Genomic DNA, 17,354 nt, shown 5'->3' with positions numbered 1-17,354 from the left:
GAGGGCGTCAGATCTTGTTACAGATGGTTAAGGATGGTTATGAGCCACCATGTGGTTGCTGGGATTTGAACTCAGGACCTTTGGAAGAGCAGTCGGGTGCTCTTACCCACTGAGCCATTTCACCAGCCCCGTAACCATTTTTAATAGACAGTTCAGGGGCATTAAGCACACGCACGCTGCTGTCCAACCATCACCGATGTGGTTCCAGAACCTTCTTCATCTCCACAAACTGAAAGCACCTGCTCATGAGTAACTCCATCTCCATACCAAACTCTGGCAGCTGAGTTTCTGCTTTCTGCCTTTATGAATTTGACTCCATGAGAGATTTCATTTAAGGGGATAGAGAAATGGTTTAGAGGCTAAGAATACGGGCTGCTCTTCCAAAAGACCTGGGCTCAACTCCTCGCATCCACATGGCAGCTCACATCTGTCTGTAAATCCAGTTTCAGGGCTTCTGACACCCTCACACTGACTGACATACAGGCAAAACACCAATGCACATAAAATAAAAATAAACCACACACACACACACACACACACACACACACACACACACATACACACACACATACATACACAAAGAGATTTCATCTAAGAGGAATCACTGATAAAGTCTTCAAGTTCATATAGGAGCTGTAGCATGTATCGGAGATTAGTGTGAATAATGTTCTTAGTATCATGGTTACACAAATATGCCTTGGTGTCCCTGCTTTTAATTCTCTTGGGCAGTTGAGTCACTGGATCCTATGGTAATTCCACCTTTCATTTTCTGGAGAGCCGCTACTTCATTTTCCATGGCCCTGTCACTTTTCATTCTCCAGGAATGCACAGGTAATTGGATTTTCTATTAAAACCAACAGACTTCCTAGTGATCCAAATATATTCTCATACTTTCCCCGCCCCTGGCTGTCACTGCCTAAGCAGCAACCATTATGGTCTGTGTGGTCTGAATGAGAAAGGTCCTGTAGGCTCATGTGTCTGAATGCTGGGACCTTAGTTGCTGGAACTGTTTGGGGAAGGATTAGTGGGTGTGGCCTTAGTGGAGGAAGTGTGGCTTTGTTGGAGGAGGCATGTCACTGAGGGTGGGCATTGGAGTTTCAAGAGCCCAGACCAGGTCCAGTCTGTTTCTCTCTTTCTCTCTCTGTCTCTGTCTGTCTCTCTGTCTCTGCCTCTCTCTGTCTCTGTCTCTGTCTCTGTCTGTCTGTCTGTCTGTCTCTCTCTGTTTCCAAACTGCAGATAAAATACATGCTCTCAGCTACTGCTCCAGCAGCATGCCTGGCCTGTTGCCATGTTCTCCGCCATGATGGTCATGGACTCACCCTCTGAAACTGTAAGCAAGCCCCAATTAAATGCATTCTTTTCTAAGTTGCCTTAGTTATGGTGTCTCTTCACAGCAACAGAAAAGCAACCAAGACATGATCTAAGTTCCTGACCCACACACGGGAATGTGTTGTCTAAGGCAGAAGGATCATGGTGGAAGGCCTGGAGCCATCACAGAAAGCAAGGTTAGGCCTTACACTGTGCCCAGTCTCATGGGGAACATGCATTTCTCAGCCAAATAATCTGAAGGTTTAATAAAGTCCAGCTTTAGAACACAAGCATGAGAAACTATCATCATTCAAAAGGGGTGTGTGGGAGGGAAGATCCCGGTTCTTACTTTCTAGGTCTTGTGCTCCTTTGACTTGATGGAGCACGTCCATACTGTTTTGGGGGAGGATGGGGCACATGGAAGATGGGGAGTGGGGACCTATCATTTCCATGGCCACAGTATCAATGTAGTCCGTTTCTCTGTATCTCTTCTTCTGTAACTCAGTAACTCGCAGGCAGCAGCCGCTGCTTCTTTTCATGAAATGAAGCCAGTTAAAATTAGGTAACAATCTGTAGACCGTTCTGGATCAATGTGTGTGATCCATGGGTTGGGGGTGACCAAGGCTTCTCTGAATTCTGACTATATGTGAATCATAGTGAGATTGATTGCTTTTCTGTGCACCGAAGAAATCGCTAAGCTATAGCTAAACTCCCTGGTGCCACAGTTCCTCTTCTGTAAGGTGGCATCACAGTGACACCGATGTCTCAGCCTCTTCACAATAATCAACCCGTTCTTCCTACCACAGCTGAGGGCAAAGCCACAGCACCTTAAAACCAAATAACTTCTCTAATAGTGATAAAAAAAAAAAAAAAAAAAAAAAAAAAAAGAAAGTCACAACAGGAATCCTGATTCCTCTTTCCTTTCTTCCCCAAGTCACCCACCTGCCCAGGGCCTACATATAAACAGGTGGCGTTGTCATGGCAGCCTCCGGAGCTAGGCAGCAGGCAGTTGTTGATCTCCACACAGTCTCTTCCATCCCCTGTCCAGCCCTGCTGGCACACACAGCTGTATGTCCCCGTGCTAGTCCGGATGCATTGTGCCTGCAGGAGGAAGAGCACAAGACCTCTGAGACCACGGGCCAGCTGTGTGCAGCTGCCAAAGCCAGAAAGGATCTGGAAGAGTATTCTAGAAGCACATTCGCATGGAGTGCAATGGAAATTACTGAAACGCTTAGTCGTGCGAGCATCATAAAGCAACTGGGTGATTCCGACAGCAAGATTGCTTGCGACTGGTCAGCTATCACTGTGTTACCGACTCAGCCAGTTGATTTACAGAAGTAAAGGACCCTCAGGAGCAGTGGCTCTCAACCTTCCTCACGCTGTGACCCTTTAATACAGCCTGTCATGTTGTGGTGACTCCCCCAGCCATTAAATTATTATTTCTTTGCTACTTTGTAACTGTAATTTTGCTAGTTATGAATCATGATGCAAATATCTGATACACAGGATATCTGATATTTGATCCCCGTGAAAAGGTCACTTGACCCCCAAAAGGGGTTACAACCCACAAGTTGAGAACCCCTGCTCTGGAAGCAGGCACTGTCATTATCTTTTTTTTTTACAGATGGAGAAAGAAGTGCCCCCAAGGTCACCCAGCCACAGAGAGGAGCATGAATCTAGGGTACCATGATGTCAGGGTTCAAGCTCCTCTAAGCTATTCTGTGACTCTTGACCCCAGGGGGTGATGGTTAACATTGTCAACTTGACAGCATCCAGAATCACACAGGAAACAAACCTCTGGGCATGTCTGCTAGGGAGTTTCTGGATTAGGTTGACCCAGAAGCTAAGACCCATCCTAAATGTGAGTGGTACCATGTCATGGGCTTAAGTCCTGGACAGATAGGAGAATGTGCTGAGTGCCAGTATGCCTCTCTCTGCTTTTTAACTGTTGATGCAATGTGACCAACTCCCTGGTATTTTTGGTGCCCTGATTTACCCAAGATTATACTCTTGAATTAAGAGCTAAAACAAGCACCTTCTTCCTTAATTGCTTTTGTTAAGCATTTGTTGCAGCAGCAAGATAAGTAGCAAAATACATGGAGACCACAGGAGGCAGAAGTACTCTAAGAAAGGAAGAGAAGTCCTGAGGGTGTTGAGTGGTAGGGCTCAGTCACTGGGAAATCTGGTGGGCAGGACCTTGAAGTTGTGTCTAGATTTCATTCCCCAAGCCCAGGAAAGTTCCAGAAAGGGGTTAAGCCTGGAGGAAATGATATCTATAATTTGCTTCAAACCACTCTGACCACATATACCTGGGGAGAGTCAGCGGAAGCAGGGGACGAACTATCCAGCTGTGGCTAGTGTGTGGCAGATGAAGTCAGGTGGTGGTAGCCATGTTCGAGAGATATTAGGTGGAAGTGGCTGTAGTAACAGAGGCAAAATGTAGGCAAGTTCCTTAATTCTCCCCAAAATGTAGGCAAGTTCCTTAATTCTCCCCAAAATGTAGGCAAGTTCCTTAATTCTCCCCAAAATGTAGGCAAGTTCCTTAATTCTGTCCTTAGTAAGATGACACTAACCGTTGTTACCTCACCGGGCTGGGGCAAGGAGAAAATGAGATGGGATATACTCTTTTAGCTATGAAGTGCAAGGCAAAGGTTGTTATTCTCAACACTTACCTTCCCAAAGCCCCAGAAGATCAGGATTTGGGGAGAGTCACAGAGAACACCCACAAAGGAATCCTTTTTAGGTTCAAAGTTTGGAAAGACAAATGCCATATGTTTTCTCTTATATTTGGATCTGAGATGATAATTTGTGTGTGTGTGTGTGTGTGTGTGTGTGTACATGTGTATGTGTATGGGCATGTGCACGTGTGCATGTCTTGGTCATGAAACTAGGAAAGGGACTGTGACAGTGGAAAGGAGACTGACCTCTTTTAGAGCTTTATTAGTTGTACAAACTAATGGGTTTTATCCTGACATTTCATGTACATATATAATAAACATTGATCATCCTCAGTGTTCTCCCATCATAGGCTGTTCCTCCTAACCCCTCCTCCTCCAGGGCTGCCTTCTACATTGTTTCTGTTGTGTGAAAACATGCAGGGAAGAGACTTCTGCAATATCTGTGACAGGAAGGTAGAAGGGGCTAGCGAGGGGACGAAGAGGACCAAGGTAGAAGGGCAAAAAGATGGAAGGGGTTTGGGGAAGAAGAAGGACAAGCACTGTGAGAGGCCATGGAAGGCCATTGGTGAAGGTGCAGCCTCAGTTGCAATTGATAGCCCAGGACTGAAGGGTTCACAATAGCATTTTGGAGATGCCAGTACCATGAGATGATCACCAAGAACAGCAGCAGCAGTGAAGTACAGGCAGCTGGAGCTGGAGCCGAGAAGACAAGGTTTGTGCTATGAAGGGCATGGCTGGAGAAGTGACCCACGCCCTTGGAGGAGCCCAGAAGATTGTGAGTTGGATCCCAGACATTGGATGGTTGGAGATTGATTTTTGCTTTTGATTGTGACTGTGCCCTGATATTTTTCCCTCTTGAAGGTAGTTTTTTAGTGAAGCCCACAGTTAAGAGACTTTGAATTTTAAAGTACTTTGTATTTTAAAAGATATTGGATATTTTAAAGGGATTGAACTTTTAATATGTAAAGACTGTGGGACTTTTAAAGTTATTTAGATCTTAAGGATGAATAAGAACTAAGGATTGAGGCTTACTAATGATGTGTTTGTGTGTCAAGTTGACAAGGGGTCAATTGTACTGGCTAGTTTTGTGTCAACTCCACACAGCTGGAGTGATCACAGAGAAAGGAGCTTCAGTTGGGGAAATGCCTCCATGAGATTCAGCTGCAGGGCATTTTCTCAATTAGTGGCCAAGGGGGAAGGGCCCCTTGTGGGTGGGACCATGTTTGGGCTGGTGGTCTTGGGTTCTATAAGAGCAGGCTGAGCAAGCCAGGGGAAGCAAGCCAGTAAAGAACATCCCTCCATGGCTTCTGCATCAGCTCCTGCTTTCTGACCTGCTTGAGTTCCAGTCCTGTATCTTTTGGTGATCAACAGCTGTATGGAAATGTAAGCCGAATAAACCCTTTCCTCCCCAACTTGCTTCTTGGTCATGATGTTTGTGCAGGAATAGAAACCCTGACTAAGACAAATTGGTGTAAATGAAAAGGCTCTCAAAAGCCCATTACTTTATGTACTATTTCAAAAACTCTGAGATTAAAAAAAAAATCTGACATTTTACACGTGCTCTGTGCATATGGTTCAGGCACTGCTTTCTGGGATGTCTCTCCCTCAGGATTTCTTTTAAAAGTGTTAGGTCACAAAATGGCAGTGCTGGTGACTGTGTAGGGTGATGGCTCTGGTCTCACCTGGGCTGGCTTGGCCAGGAAACAAAAGCCTAAAGCCTGCCTCAGAAGCCCTTCACAGCTTCAGCTGTGACTGACTTCAGCTGTCAGCCCCTCCTCTGTCTGAAAGAGCATCCATGCCTAAGCTGACCCCCGCACCCCCCCATGTCTCCCCCTCCTGTCTTACACCCATGTGAAAAACCCAGCATGCTCGAAGCTGTCACTGTCTTCCACTATTCCAAGGCAGCACGGCAGGTTATCAGCATGGCAGATTATCACCAAGGAAGGTTATTTCTTTCCTTTGAGGAACTGCTTTTCACCTCCACAGAGTAACTCCTGCTGTGCCTACTTATAGAAGGTAAGTGGCACCTGGCTCTGAAAAACAACACTCACGTTAGGACTACAGCCTCCTCTGGAGGTTGATCTCAGGCAAGGGTCCTTCTTAGAACAGAGAATTCCATCTCCTTCATAGCCCTCATTGCAGACACAGCTGTGGAAGAGAATGCACAAAATCAGCCTGATACCTAATGGCCACACAGCTGGCCATGCAGGTGCAAACAGCCACCTAGGGAGGGGCCAGAAATGCCTGGGCCAGATTAGCTTTGTGCAGGGAGCCTGGGTGCAAACATGGGTGGATGATTTTGGGTGCTGGCTGTCAAGGCTGGCTGGGGATTCAAGCCCTACCTTAGTCATTGTGTGGCCCACCAGTGGGGACACTGTCTTCTCACTTGGAAAATGGGTCTGATAGTTGTGGGAAGTTTGTTGGATTTCACTAGCACCATCAGGCACAGTGGTGGCAGCTAACCTGCTCTTACTGGACCAGAACCTGTTTTTAACCTTCTCCTTTGGGCTAGTTTGAGACAAAAACGGTGGCATAGCTCTGAAAATATCGATCAGGTGAGAGCTCTCTCCTTTTCTCTGGTCCTTCGTGTGTGTGTGTGTGTGTGTGTGTGTGTCTCCTGTAAGATGATAGTTTCTGGTCTCATTCTCCTCTCAGAAATCCCTTCCAAAATATCCTACCATAACACCTTTTCTATTTAATGTGGGCAATTTGCTCGTTCACTGTTCACTCATTCATTGGTTGGATCGATGTCTTGAATGTCCTCTGATGGATGCTGGGGCTGCCATGTGGCTTCCATCAAACCTCCACATCCTCTTGAAACTTCAGCAACATATGCTTAAGAATGCTATTGACTCTTTGTCCAGGATCCAGTTTCCTAGAGGAAGTGGATTTGTCTGGCATCCATACAAAAAGAGAGCTTGATTTCTTCCCACACAAGCTTCTGAGCTGCCCCAGGTCCTGCAGACCATGCAGACAGCCCACTGTGGGTGATGCAGGAACCTCTGGGGGATATTTTACTCATAGGTGATTTGTGACGTATACATGGATATGGTTTCCAGTTCCTTTGGCTGACACACTCCTATCATGTAACTAAAGGAAAGACATCAAGTCTCTGCTTTGTACAGCCTGCTCTCTCCAGGGTGACAGCTCCCCACCCCATTCCCCCAAACAAGCCAGTGACCAAATGTAAATTAAGAACTGAAGCCAGAACAGGGCTGGCATTCCAGACATCCACTGCTTCCTCTAGGGGGTTTGAAGTGGTTATTGAGTTTGAACTGGAGGAGAGAAAGCTTCCTAGGACGTTTACTGCCCCCCAAAGCTACTGTGGCTGTTACACAGTTAAAGGAAGGAGTGGAAGCCCTTCCTCCAGTCAACATCCAGATGCCTTTTATGTGAGATCAGCTACTGACAGCTTTTGTAAGAAAGATGCCTTCAAAGCACGTGGTTCCTAGCTTTCCTTTTGTGATGGTGAACATTGGCAGATGAACCAGATGTAGAGGCACCCATGAGGGCAGCCTCTGGGCACACCTGCGAGGGATAATCTAGATTTTAACTTCTGGGCACACCTGCGAGAGATTGTCTAGGTTAGTCTCTGGGCACTCCTGCCAGAGACTGTCTAGGTTAGGTTGGTCTCTGGGTACACCCACAGGGTATTATCTAGATTACGTTAGCCTGGAGCACACCTGTGGGGGAGTATCTAGGTTAGGTTAGCCTCCGGCATACCTGCCATGATGGGCTGTTCCTTGGAACTATGTGAATCAAAACAAACTCTTTTGTCTTTAAACTGACGTTCTCTGGGTATTTTGTCATAGTAGCAAGACAGATCAGTCTTCTCTCTCTCCCTCCTTCCTTCCTTCCCTCCTCCCTTCCTTGATCCCTTTTTAATATTTTTTTTTAAAGGCAGAGGCCCAGAGAGCTGAAGCAAATCACCCAACTTACCTCTGAGTTTCTATGCAGGGACTTGACCCTATCTTGTCCAAGTCCATGATTTACAGTGACTGTATACATAGTAGGCCACAGAGAGAGAGAGACAGACAGACACACATAGAATCACACACAGACACACAGAGACACACATGGACACACACAAACACATGTGCATATACACAGAGACACTTACACAGACACACACACAGACACATACACAGAGAAACACATAGAGACACACATAAACACAGACTACACATATACACAGAGAGACAGACAGACAGATACACACAGACATACACAGAGACACACACGTAACATATACACACATGGGTGGACAGACAAAGACATGCACACACATAGACACATGCATGCACAGTCACATGCACACACATGTACACACACAAACACTCAGACATACATGCAGACATACACACACTCTTAGAGACCAAAAGACAGCATTGGATCCCCTGGAGCTGTAGTCACAGGCATGGATGCTGGTAACACATCTCAGGTCCTCTGGAGGAACAGCAAGTGCTCTTCCAGGCTGAATCACCTTCCTAACACCCCTCCCCTTTTTTGGATTTTTTGAGACAAGGTCTTGCTGTAGTCTAGGCTGTCTAGACCTTCAGCAATCCTCTTGCTTTAGCATCCTGAGTGCTAGAATTGACTATGCACACCCTGGCCTGGGTCACCATGCTTGTCTATTCTGTTCTTTTACTCTCAACTACTGTTCTGTTAGGTAGGGTACAGCTCTACTAATAAGGAAAGTGAAGCTCAGAGAAATAAGTCAACTTGCCCAAGGTCACACAGCTATTGCATTTCAGAGCAAGCAGAGCTGAGATTTAGATTCAGCTCATAATTTCTACAAGATCCATACTGTCAGCTGGGTAGAACATGCCTTACTTTAAGTGTTAGATATGGGCCCGCTCCACCCACAGGTGGCACAGTAGCCTTGGGTTGTAACCTACCTGGCTGTCTCATTGCTGTATTCACAGGTGGCATGGATGTGACAGAACTGCACATAGGGCCCGCAGGCTGACATCTGCTTGTCACAGAACCTCCCAGCTGTGCCCTCTCGGCATGTTCCTGACAGGCAGGCGCCATCGCTGTCCAGTCTGTTATCACATGTTCCATGAACACACAGGCAGGCTGGAAGAGAAGGGGTGTTCAGGGCTTGGATAATCATTTCCTATTGGATCAGAGTACCACAGAGGACGAGGACCATCTCTCCCCTGCTTCAGCTCACTGCTGTCAATCAGAGCCGGGTTGAAGTCGGGGTCACCAGCATTTCTCAGTGCCTTAGAGAGCTGATTGTCCCCCACCTGCCTGGAGGAGGGTATATTTGTCCCCAGTGTGCATGGGGGTGGGGTGGGAGAGGAGATGATTTTTGTGATATGGCAAAAGAAACTAAGGAGCCCAATTTTTAACTACTTCTTGGTTGGAGATGTTAGCCAAGAAGTTTCTCACTTTCTACAAACAATCTAGAATACATAGATGAGTTTTCTTCTGTTTGGAGAACTCCAGATAGGCTCATGTGTTAACTTTCTACTTTAATTCACAGCAAACTAGTGATAATTAGTGGCCAGGTTTGGGCACTGACTTCATCAAGGCCCTGGACTGACTTTCCCCACCTCGTCAACCACCCTCAGTCCCAGGAGGTCGGTATGTTCTACTTTCCAGATGAGCAGGCAGAGACCAGGAGAGCTGAAGCGAACAGCCCAGTTTGCCTGAGTTCCCATGAAGGGACTTGACCCTGTACTGTCCAAGTTCACGACTATAGTGATTGTACACACAGCTCTTCCACAACTCCTGTCAGTTTAAACCTTAGCTACTTTAGCTTGATTCTGAATATTAGTATCTGAAATTTTCAAAGCAGGGGTGGGACTTAGTTCAATCAGAAAAGTGCTTGCTACACAAGCATGAGGAACTAAGTTTGATCCTCAGAACACACTAAAACAACAGCAGCAGCAACAACAATATTCAAAAACTACTCAGACACAGTAGGGAGGCAGAGGTAAATGGGTCCCTGGGATCACTGGCTGATGAGAGACCCTATCTCAGAAAACAAGGTGGTTGATCCATGAGGAAAGACACTCAGGGTGACCTTTGGCCTCTGCATGTGTTTGTATGTACATGTATGCCTGTACATCCCCATGCAATATACACATATGAATTTGTACATACATACCCCCCCTCAGGCACCATGCATGGGGTAGGAGTAAGAAGGGGAGAGGGACATGTTGCTTCTCAAAGGAAGGCTGCAAGGATTGGGGTTTGAATAGCATCTAACTGAAAGACTCGGAGCCTTGCCTCAGCCAGGACTAAGGAGACAGGAACTGGTGCTTGGAACCAACATCCAGTAAAGAGTGAACAAACTCAAAGGAAAGAGTCTGGGAAGTCACATCTGTATTTAAAACAAAAATTAACTGTCATACCATGCTAGTAAGCCAGGACTTCACTTGCAAAGAATAGGACTTGAGTGGCCACAGACCCAAGATGTGGGTCAAAGCTGGAAGCCACCTCCTAACCTGAGCCTCCACATCCTGCTGGAGATCTGACAAATACCAAGATTGTTGGCTTTGTAATAAATTCCTAATTTTGTCTTAGAAATCTTAACTTGGCATGAAGAGCAAGCAAATAGGAGTGAACAGTGCCGATCCTTGCTGTGCTACTGGGTTCCCAGGCAATTACACCATGAGAGGGAGGGAGGGAGGCATGTTCTTAACAAATGTGAGGGGCTAGTGGGGATAGCATTCATGTGACTTTGTTTATTGGTTATTTAGTAGATATAATTTCTGTGTTAAAATCTCCCAGTTATGATCTGTCTTGATACAATAAATAACCTGTGATGTATTCTTAGGGTTTGTATCTGTGGTTCACCAACCTTGAATCAAAAATATTTTTTAAAAAATCCCTATGTCTGTTCTAAGTGTATGCATGTGGTGTGTGTGTGTGTGTGTATGTGTGCTTGTGGTGTGTGTGTGTGTGTGTGTGTGTGTGTGTGTTTAGAATCCAGGCGAACACTATGCCTTTTTATATAGAGGACTGAGCAGCTGCAGAATTGGGAGGCAGTGAGGAGTGTGGGATCTAATGCCCCTGGATGCTGAGGGTAACTGTGCAACATTGTCTTCATTTTCTAGACGGAGACACTGTAACACCTCCCTCAGGTCACAGAGACACTAGCTGTAGAGATGAGAACTTAACTTCGGCTGTTCTCACTCCACTGGAAACTCTTACCTATCAATTTCATGTTGTTACGTTCCAGTTTTAGCTTAGAAAACAGACATCTAAAAAATATAGAGTTAATATAGTACATATGATGTCATTTTAAAGAATAATTCATTTTCTGAGCATATAGGACTGCATTAGCATATGCCTATTGTAGAACTTTCCATATGTTCCTTTAGGCTTTGGTTACTGCTCTTAGAATAACAACATAAAACAGTAAGAGGTCACAATAGTAGCTAGCATATTTTTTTCAGTATGCACTATGTGCTAGGTGTGTCCTAGGAAAAGCTTCCCACACATAGGTTGGAATGAATTTTAAAAATGCTTACTTGTACTTTCACCCTTAGTTTGTAATTTGAGGGTGTATTCATCCAAGGTCTTAATTTTTTTTTTTTTTGAGGGGCGAGTGGTGAGACAGGGTTTCTCTGTGTAGCCCTGGCTGTCCTAGAACTCACTCTGTAGACAAGATTGGCCTCCAACTCAGAGATCACCTGCCTCTGTCTCCCCTGGGATTACGCTGTGTACCACCACTTGGCTGAGGTCATAATTCTTAAATGAAAGAATTGATGGGTAAGGATCTTTTGAAAGAAAACAGATCTAGTTTTTGAAATGGGACTATCTGTGTCATCATGAACATAGAAAGCAATTTCTAAAGTGTGGTTCCTGAATGGGCACTGTCAGCATACCCCAGGGACCTGTTCAAAATGCAATTTCCCAGACTCATCACAGAGAGTCAGAAACTCAGCAGCTTGTGCCCAGCTGTCTGGCACATGCTATAGTTTGAGAAGCAGCACTTAACCTCCCTGCCCACACCACACAAGCAAAATCCACAGGACACCAGACTACACCATTGGTGTGCTCAGTATGGAAGGAGCCGGTGGAAAGGAGCCCGAGAAACCCCACTTACTTCTGTTACACCGAGGTCCGTATCTGTTGGGGTTGGAGCAGAACTGACACATGGAACCTTGGAAGCCATCCTCACAGATGCAGGTCCCATTGCCACCGAGGCCATCTATGCACTGAGAGCAAAGGCAGCCCCATGGGCAGTTAGGGCACATGGCAGCCAAGTTCTGGCTTTTGATTTATGGCTTCAACTTGAACTCCATTGGAAGTGACTTTGGACTCCTTGTGGGAAGATGGTGAACTAGTACCTGGCTTGGGGATCCTGATCTAGGATTTAGAACCTCAAAGGACAGGGTGCAAGGGTGTATTGCTGTAGCTTTTTCCTCTGAACTGAAACAGTGGTGGAGTGAGGCTCGGCACTCAGGTAAACTAAATTTCAGAGGCCCAGGAAACTCATAAAACATAAGACTCACAAAGCCTAAACAGTTATGACCCATAGGGAGCCTCACGGTTTATATAAGCAGGAAATGAGACTGAGGCAGGGGACTCTTTAGGGTCTGTCTGATGGCTGGGCAGGCCGCTCCTCAGTGGATGCAGGAGCTTTTGTGAGTCACAGTCTCATGCTGGGGTGTACCTTTTTTTTTGCCTGTACTGTCTCTGAGGTGGATATATCTGTTCATATCTCCTCAGAATAAGAGGGCTACAAATGGGAATGAGACCCTTGGCACAACGTTTAGAGGATGACAGCAGGAAGACGGGCCTTCTGCAGAGGCCTGGCCCTGTTCTCTCTCCATTCTTGCTTGCCCAGTTGTGGTCTATTCTGCAGTGTTTTCTCTCCATTGTAAACTTACTTGCTTGCTCTCTGACCTGTATAGCCCTGGCAAGACCAGGCGGGTACTGACTGCTACACATCAGAGTTGGGTGTGGGCTACCTTCACCACTAATGACCAGGTTTCAGGCTGGTACTGGCCTATTTTTACACTTTACTTTCTGTGTAACACCTTTCTTCTCCATCCCCCATATTTTTTTCCTTTGCAAGAGCTGTAGTTTAGATGTGGATCAATTAAAGTCTCAAATCTATATTTTCCTACATAATCACAGCTAATTTTACCTTCCTTTGTTTGGTCTTGGCCTCCATGTAGATGAGCTAAGCTTTGGCTTTTACATGCCACTAGGTTCTGAAGTTGGGTTTAAACAAAATAAAACAAAGCAACCATTGGCCAATGCTATTAGCATTTTTAAGACCCACAAAAGCCTTCACAGGGGCTTTCAGAGGTTTGGGAAGTGAGGTCCAGAGAGTTTCGAGCTGTCTGGGATCTCATGCTGAGCCACAGAGGACACAGCCTCTCCTCCCCAAGCCCAGACTTCTGCAGCAGATACTCCCTGCTCCAGTAACAGGTCCAATTATTTGGATTCCTGGGAGCCCTGGACAGCCTTGTGCCACTTTTTGGTGCAGGATTTTTCAACATTACTGTGTGCCTTCAGAAAGGTCAGCACACATGAGAGTGTGACCAGGGACTGGACTCACCTGCCCATTTCCCGAGCACGGATGCAAGAAGCCTCCTGGACATGGGTTGCAGTCAGGCCCGAAGAAACCTTTACAGCATTGTGGTATCTGGAAACAACACATATGTTGCCCCTAGGGGCCCCAAGGAGGGCACCAATATCTCAAAAGAGGGGCAGTTCTGATTTCCACTAGTGGGACACAATGGCAAGCCTTCTGATGAACTGGCTAGCACATTACCACCAATCTGCCAGATGTCTCTCACGTGACCAAGGGAAGGAGGCAGAGAGAGGCTTATGCTTATAGAGAGTATAAGAGAGTCAGCATGGATAAAATAGAGAAGTAATGGGGCTGGAGAATCACTTAGTGGCAGAGGTCTTGCCTAGCATTTGTAAGACTCTGGGGTTGATTCCATAAGCAAATGAAGAAATGGGAATTAAAAGAACATTTCAGAACATTCCAGAGAATGGTAGGTGCCAGGAAGATGGCTGTTGGAATAGAGTGGTGGTGTGTAGAGATGGAGTTTCCGGACCTGTTGGGTCGTGACAAGAGGGTTAGGTAGAGGGAGACTGGAAAGATGAGTCAGCCCCTGCACAACTGGATGAATATCCTGAAGAGAATATCCAGCGAGCATATGATGAGGCAGGAGTATGGGTAAGAATCAGGTTAGAGACTTGGGTGGAGGGTGACTCTCATGGAAACGCCATGGACTCTGTGAAAAGGCAGGGAACTCAGGAAGGTATGACTCAGGTAGGCAGTGACCTGAGTACACTACACTACCCAGTTCACCTTTTGATTCTCATTTAGGAAAGCATTCTAATTTCCTGCAGGACACTTGTGACCATAGCTGGGACCTTCTCGAGTCTTGGTGTCCTGGAGGAGACCCCAGCTGTAACCTCCTCACCTCCACAATCACATCACAATATCGGGCACAACCACTTTTCAGGTTCCATGTTCTGCTGCCGTAGAAACATTTGTTTGTGAAGATTGCCTGGAAGAAAGCCGGTGGGTAAAAGCATTGTTGTGTGCATCCCAGCATCCCCTGTGTCTTATAAGCCTCTCCCTGGCCAGCCACTCTACTCCATGATATTAGAGCAAGGGCCACACCAGCACACCCAAGTCCAAATCAGACTGCCATCTTCACAAGACCTCTTTCTTTGTTGGTAGAGTGTAAGCCAAGCTTTGACCAGCCTATGGCACAAGGATCTTGGCACCTCCTCTCACTATGGCAGACATTAGAATCCATCAGTGAGCATTCTGATTCCTCCTGCCTGTGATCTGGCTGCTGCTTCTGGTCTACAGCCATCCTTAAGCCATGTGAACATTTTGGAGCTGGTAAGTATCTATTGCTTCTAAGTGAAAAAAAAAAAACAAAAAAACTCACCAACTAAAATAAATATCTATAGCCTAAGGCTTTCCTTTTGGATTCAGAAGCTGATTAAGTGCATCCTTCTGCTTTTTAATCTTTGATGCTCATAGAGTACCCATTTATTGAGTACTTGCAACAGTCTAGACACATTGTTTATGTAAATTGCTTATTTGCCAACTCAGGCAAATGATTTTTCATGTTTCTTTTTTAAAATATAAGGAAATTGGGGATCAGATAGGCTAAGCCACTTTCCCCACCTAGCCCTGCTAATATCTGGCCCAGAGTCTTGGTTGCCTCTCATGCAATGGGGCAATAATGCTGAAATCAAGTTTCATCCCAAGAATTTAGTTCCCAGCTCAAATTTTGTATTAGACACATCTTTGTGTTGACTTTTATCCCCTTGTCTTAGGCTCTACATAGGAAGAGACTGATGGGACCACAGTGGGCCACATGATCCTAAAATCTTATCTATGGAACTGCATTCTGAGGTCACAAAGGAAGGAATACTTTTCAGTTAACCAGTTATAGATCTGGGGATCTCAGGAGCTTTTCTGGTTTGTCCCCATTTCCTTTTCATCTTCTCATTCCTCCCTGTAATGGTGGCAGACTCGCAGACACAAATCCTGATTCTATTACATGTCAGCTATGTCTACTTGCCTTGATCCCCAAGTCACACTGCAGTGATGCTGAAGATATTTATCCCTCCTAGGTTTGACGGTCAATATTGATTGTTAACTCCAGGATCTAGAATTGGCTAGGAGACAAGCCTCTGGGCCTGCCTGTGAGGGATCATCTAGATTAATGGAGATTCTGTAGATCATCTAGGGAAGGAACCTTCCTGAATGAGGCAGCACCATTCTCTGGGTGAGGCCCCAGACTATGTAGAAAGGAAAAGCTAGCCAGCTGAGCACTGGTATGCATTTCTCTCTGCTCCATGACTGAGATGTAGAGTGAGAAGGTGCCTCATGCTATGCTTTCCATTTCTGTGGTGAATTGTATCCCCTCGAACTGTGAGCTGAAATGAACTCTTCCTTCCTCAGGGTGATTTTTTTGTCAGGGAGTTTAATCACAGCAACTGAAGTAATGAATACCCCATGGTTGCTGCATAGAGTGGCTGGAAGAATGTCTGCCATCCAGCTGGCATTGTGGAACCAACTCATTCTTCTCTTACTCTTGTTTCCTGGTTCATAGTTTCCCAATGGACTTGTGGGAAATTGCTTCATTAAACACAACAAACATGTGAGCACTTATACCTACTTAAGTTTAATATTCTGCTTTATTAAGTATTTCCTACTAGGAGTGCATTAAAGACCTTCCTTGTCTCCATAATGATCTAGTCTAGTACTGAAAGAATCTTCTGTGTTGGAAAGTCTTTCTTAAAAGGCAGAAATTTCTGTCATCATTTGCTTTTTCCAACAGGGTATTTGGTGTGTAATTACAGGTTGCTGTATAATTGTACAACATTATGTATATATATATACATACATACACACACACACACACACACACACACACACANATATATATATATATATATATATATATATATATATATATACACACACACACACACACACACACATATAAGTCTGAACTTCCCAAGGCAAAAATCCAAACCAATAAGATATCTTATTTATTTGGCCCACAATCAAGTAATGTGTCTAAGAGATGTTCAAACTTCAATCAACACCTTAAGAATTCAATTAAACATAAAACATTTCAAATAGTTTCAGAGTTATTTCCTGACATTTATTTATTGTTTATTTGTGTGTGTATGTGTCTGTATTCGGGTACCTATGGAGTCCAGAGGGAGGGTATTGGATGCTGTGGAGCTGGGTTTACAGATGTTTATGAGCCACCTGACATAGGTGTTGGGCCTGAACTCAAGACCTCTGGAAGAGCAGTTAGTGTTCTTGACCACTGAGCAATTTCTCCTGCCCTTATTTGGATTCTTTTGGGAAACTAATAAATAATAAACATGTTTATGGGAATACAGTACAATATTATACATTTATAAGCAAAGTGACTAATTCAAGCTAATCAATGCATTATTGCCTCATCTACTTATTATATCTTTGTGGGGAGAACATTTAAGATCTAGTCTTAGTATTTTTTTTTTAATTACACAGTGCATTAGACATTATCGTATACAGTTAGGATACTGTGTCAAACCTGGGACTTATTTTTCTTGCCTAGCTGAAAGTGTGTAGTCTTTCCTTTTCCCATGTACTCCTCTAGTATTGTGCTTGGTAAGAACAAATACTAGCACTGGACTTTATTTAGGAGGGAGAAGTAGAAAGGAAGCAGTTGGGAGGCTGTTTGCTCTTGGCTTTTATGAATTTTATTTACACTAACCCCTTTGTTAACCACAGAGAAAGAAAATTAGGATAAAGAGGTTAAGAGACTGAACCAGGGTCAGCTAGTGATCAAACACAGATTGGTGGGGTCTCCTCCTCCCACCCCTGCTGTGGCCAGGGGTAGTCCAGGAGCCATA

The 17,354-nt window shown here is 45.1% G+C and overlaps 1 protein-coding gene across 1 annotated transcript in view; it reads right to left on the bottom strand.

Moving 5' to 3' along the window:
• Stab2 (stabilin 2) overlaps positions 1–17,354 on the bottom strand; it is a 175,870-nt gene that overhangs the window by 89,510 nt on the left and 69,006 nt on the right. Inside the window, exons 20-25 of the mRNA XM_021204348.2 lie at positions 14,396–14,482; positions 13,516–13,602; positions 12,052–12,163; positions 8,885–9,065; positions 6,038–6,134; positions 2,251–2,409 (exon numbers count right to left, since the gene is read on the bottom strand). Of these exons, the coding sequence (XP_021060007.1) occupies positions 2,251–2,409; positions 6,038–6,134; positions 8,885–9,065; positions 12,052–12,163; positions 13,516–13,602; positions 14,396–14,482 (723 nt within the window). The remainder of the gene's footprint in view (positions 1–2,250; positions 2,410–6,037; positions 6,135–8,884; positions 9,066–12,051; positions 12,164–13,515; positions 13,603–14,395; positions 14,483–17,354) is intronic.

This window comes from Mus pahari, chromosome 9 (genome assembly GCF_900095145.1).
Source record: "Mus pahari chromosome 9, PAHARI_EIJ_v1.1, whole genome shotgun sequence".
NCBI classification, from domain to species: domain Eukaryota; kingdom Metazoa; phylum Chordata; class Mammalia; order Rodentia; family Muridae; genus Mus; species Mus pahari.
Note: the sequence above shows the minus strand (reverse complement) of the source record. Positions and strands in the feature narration are given on the sequence as shown.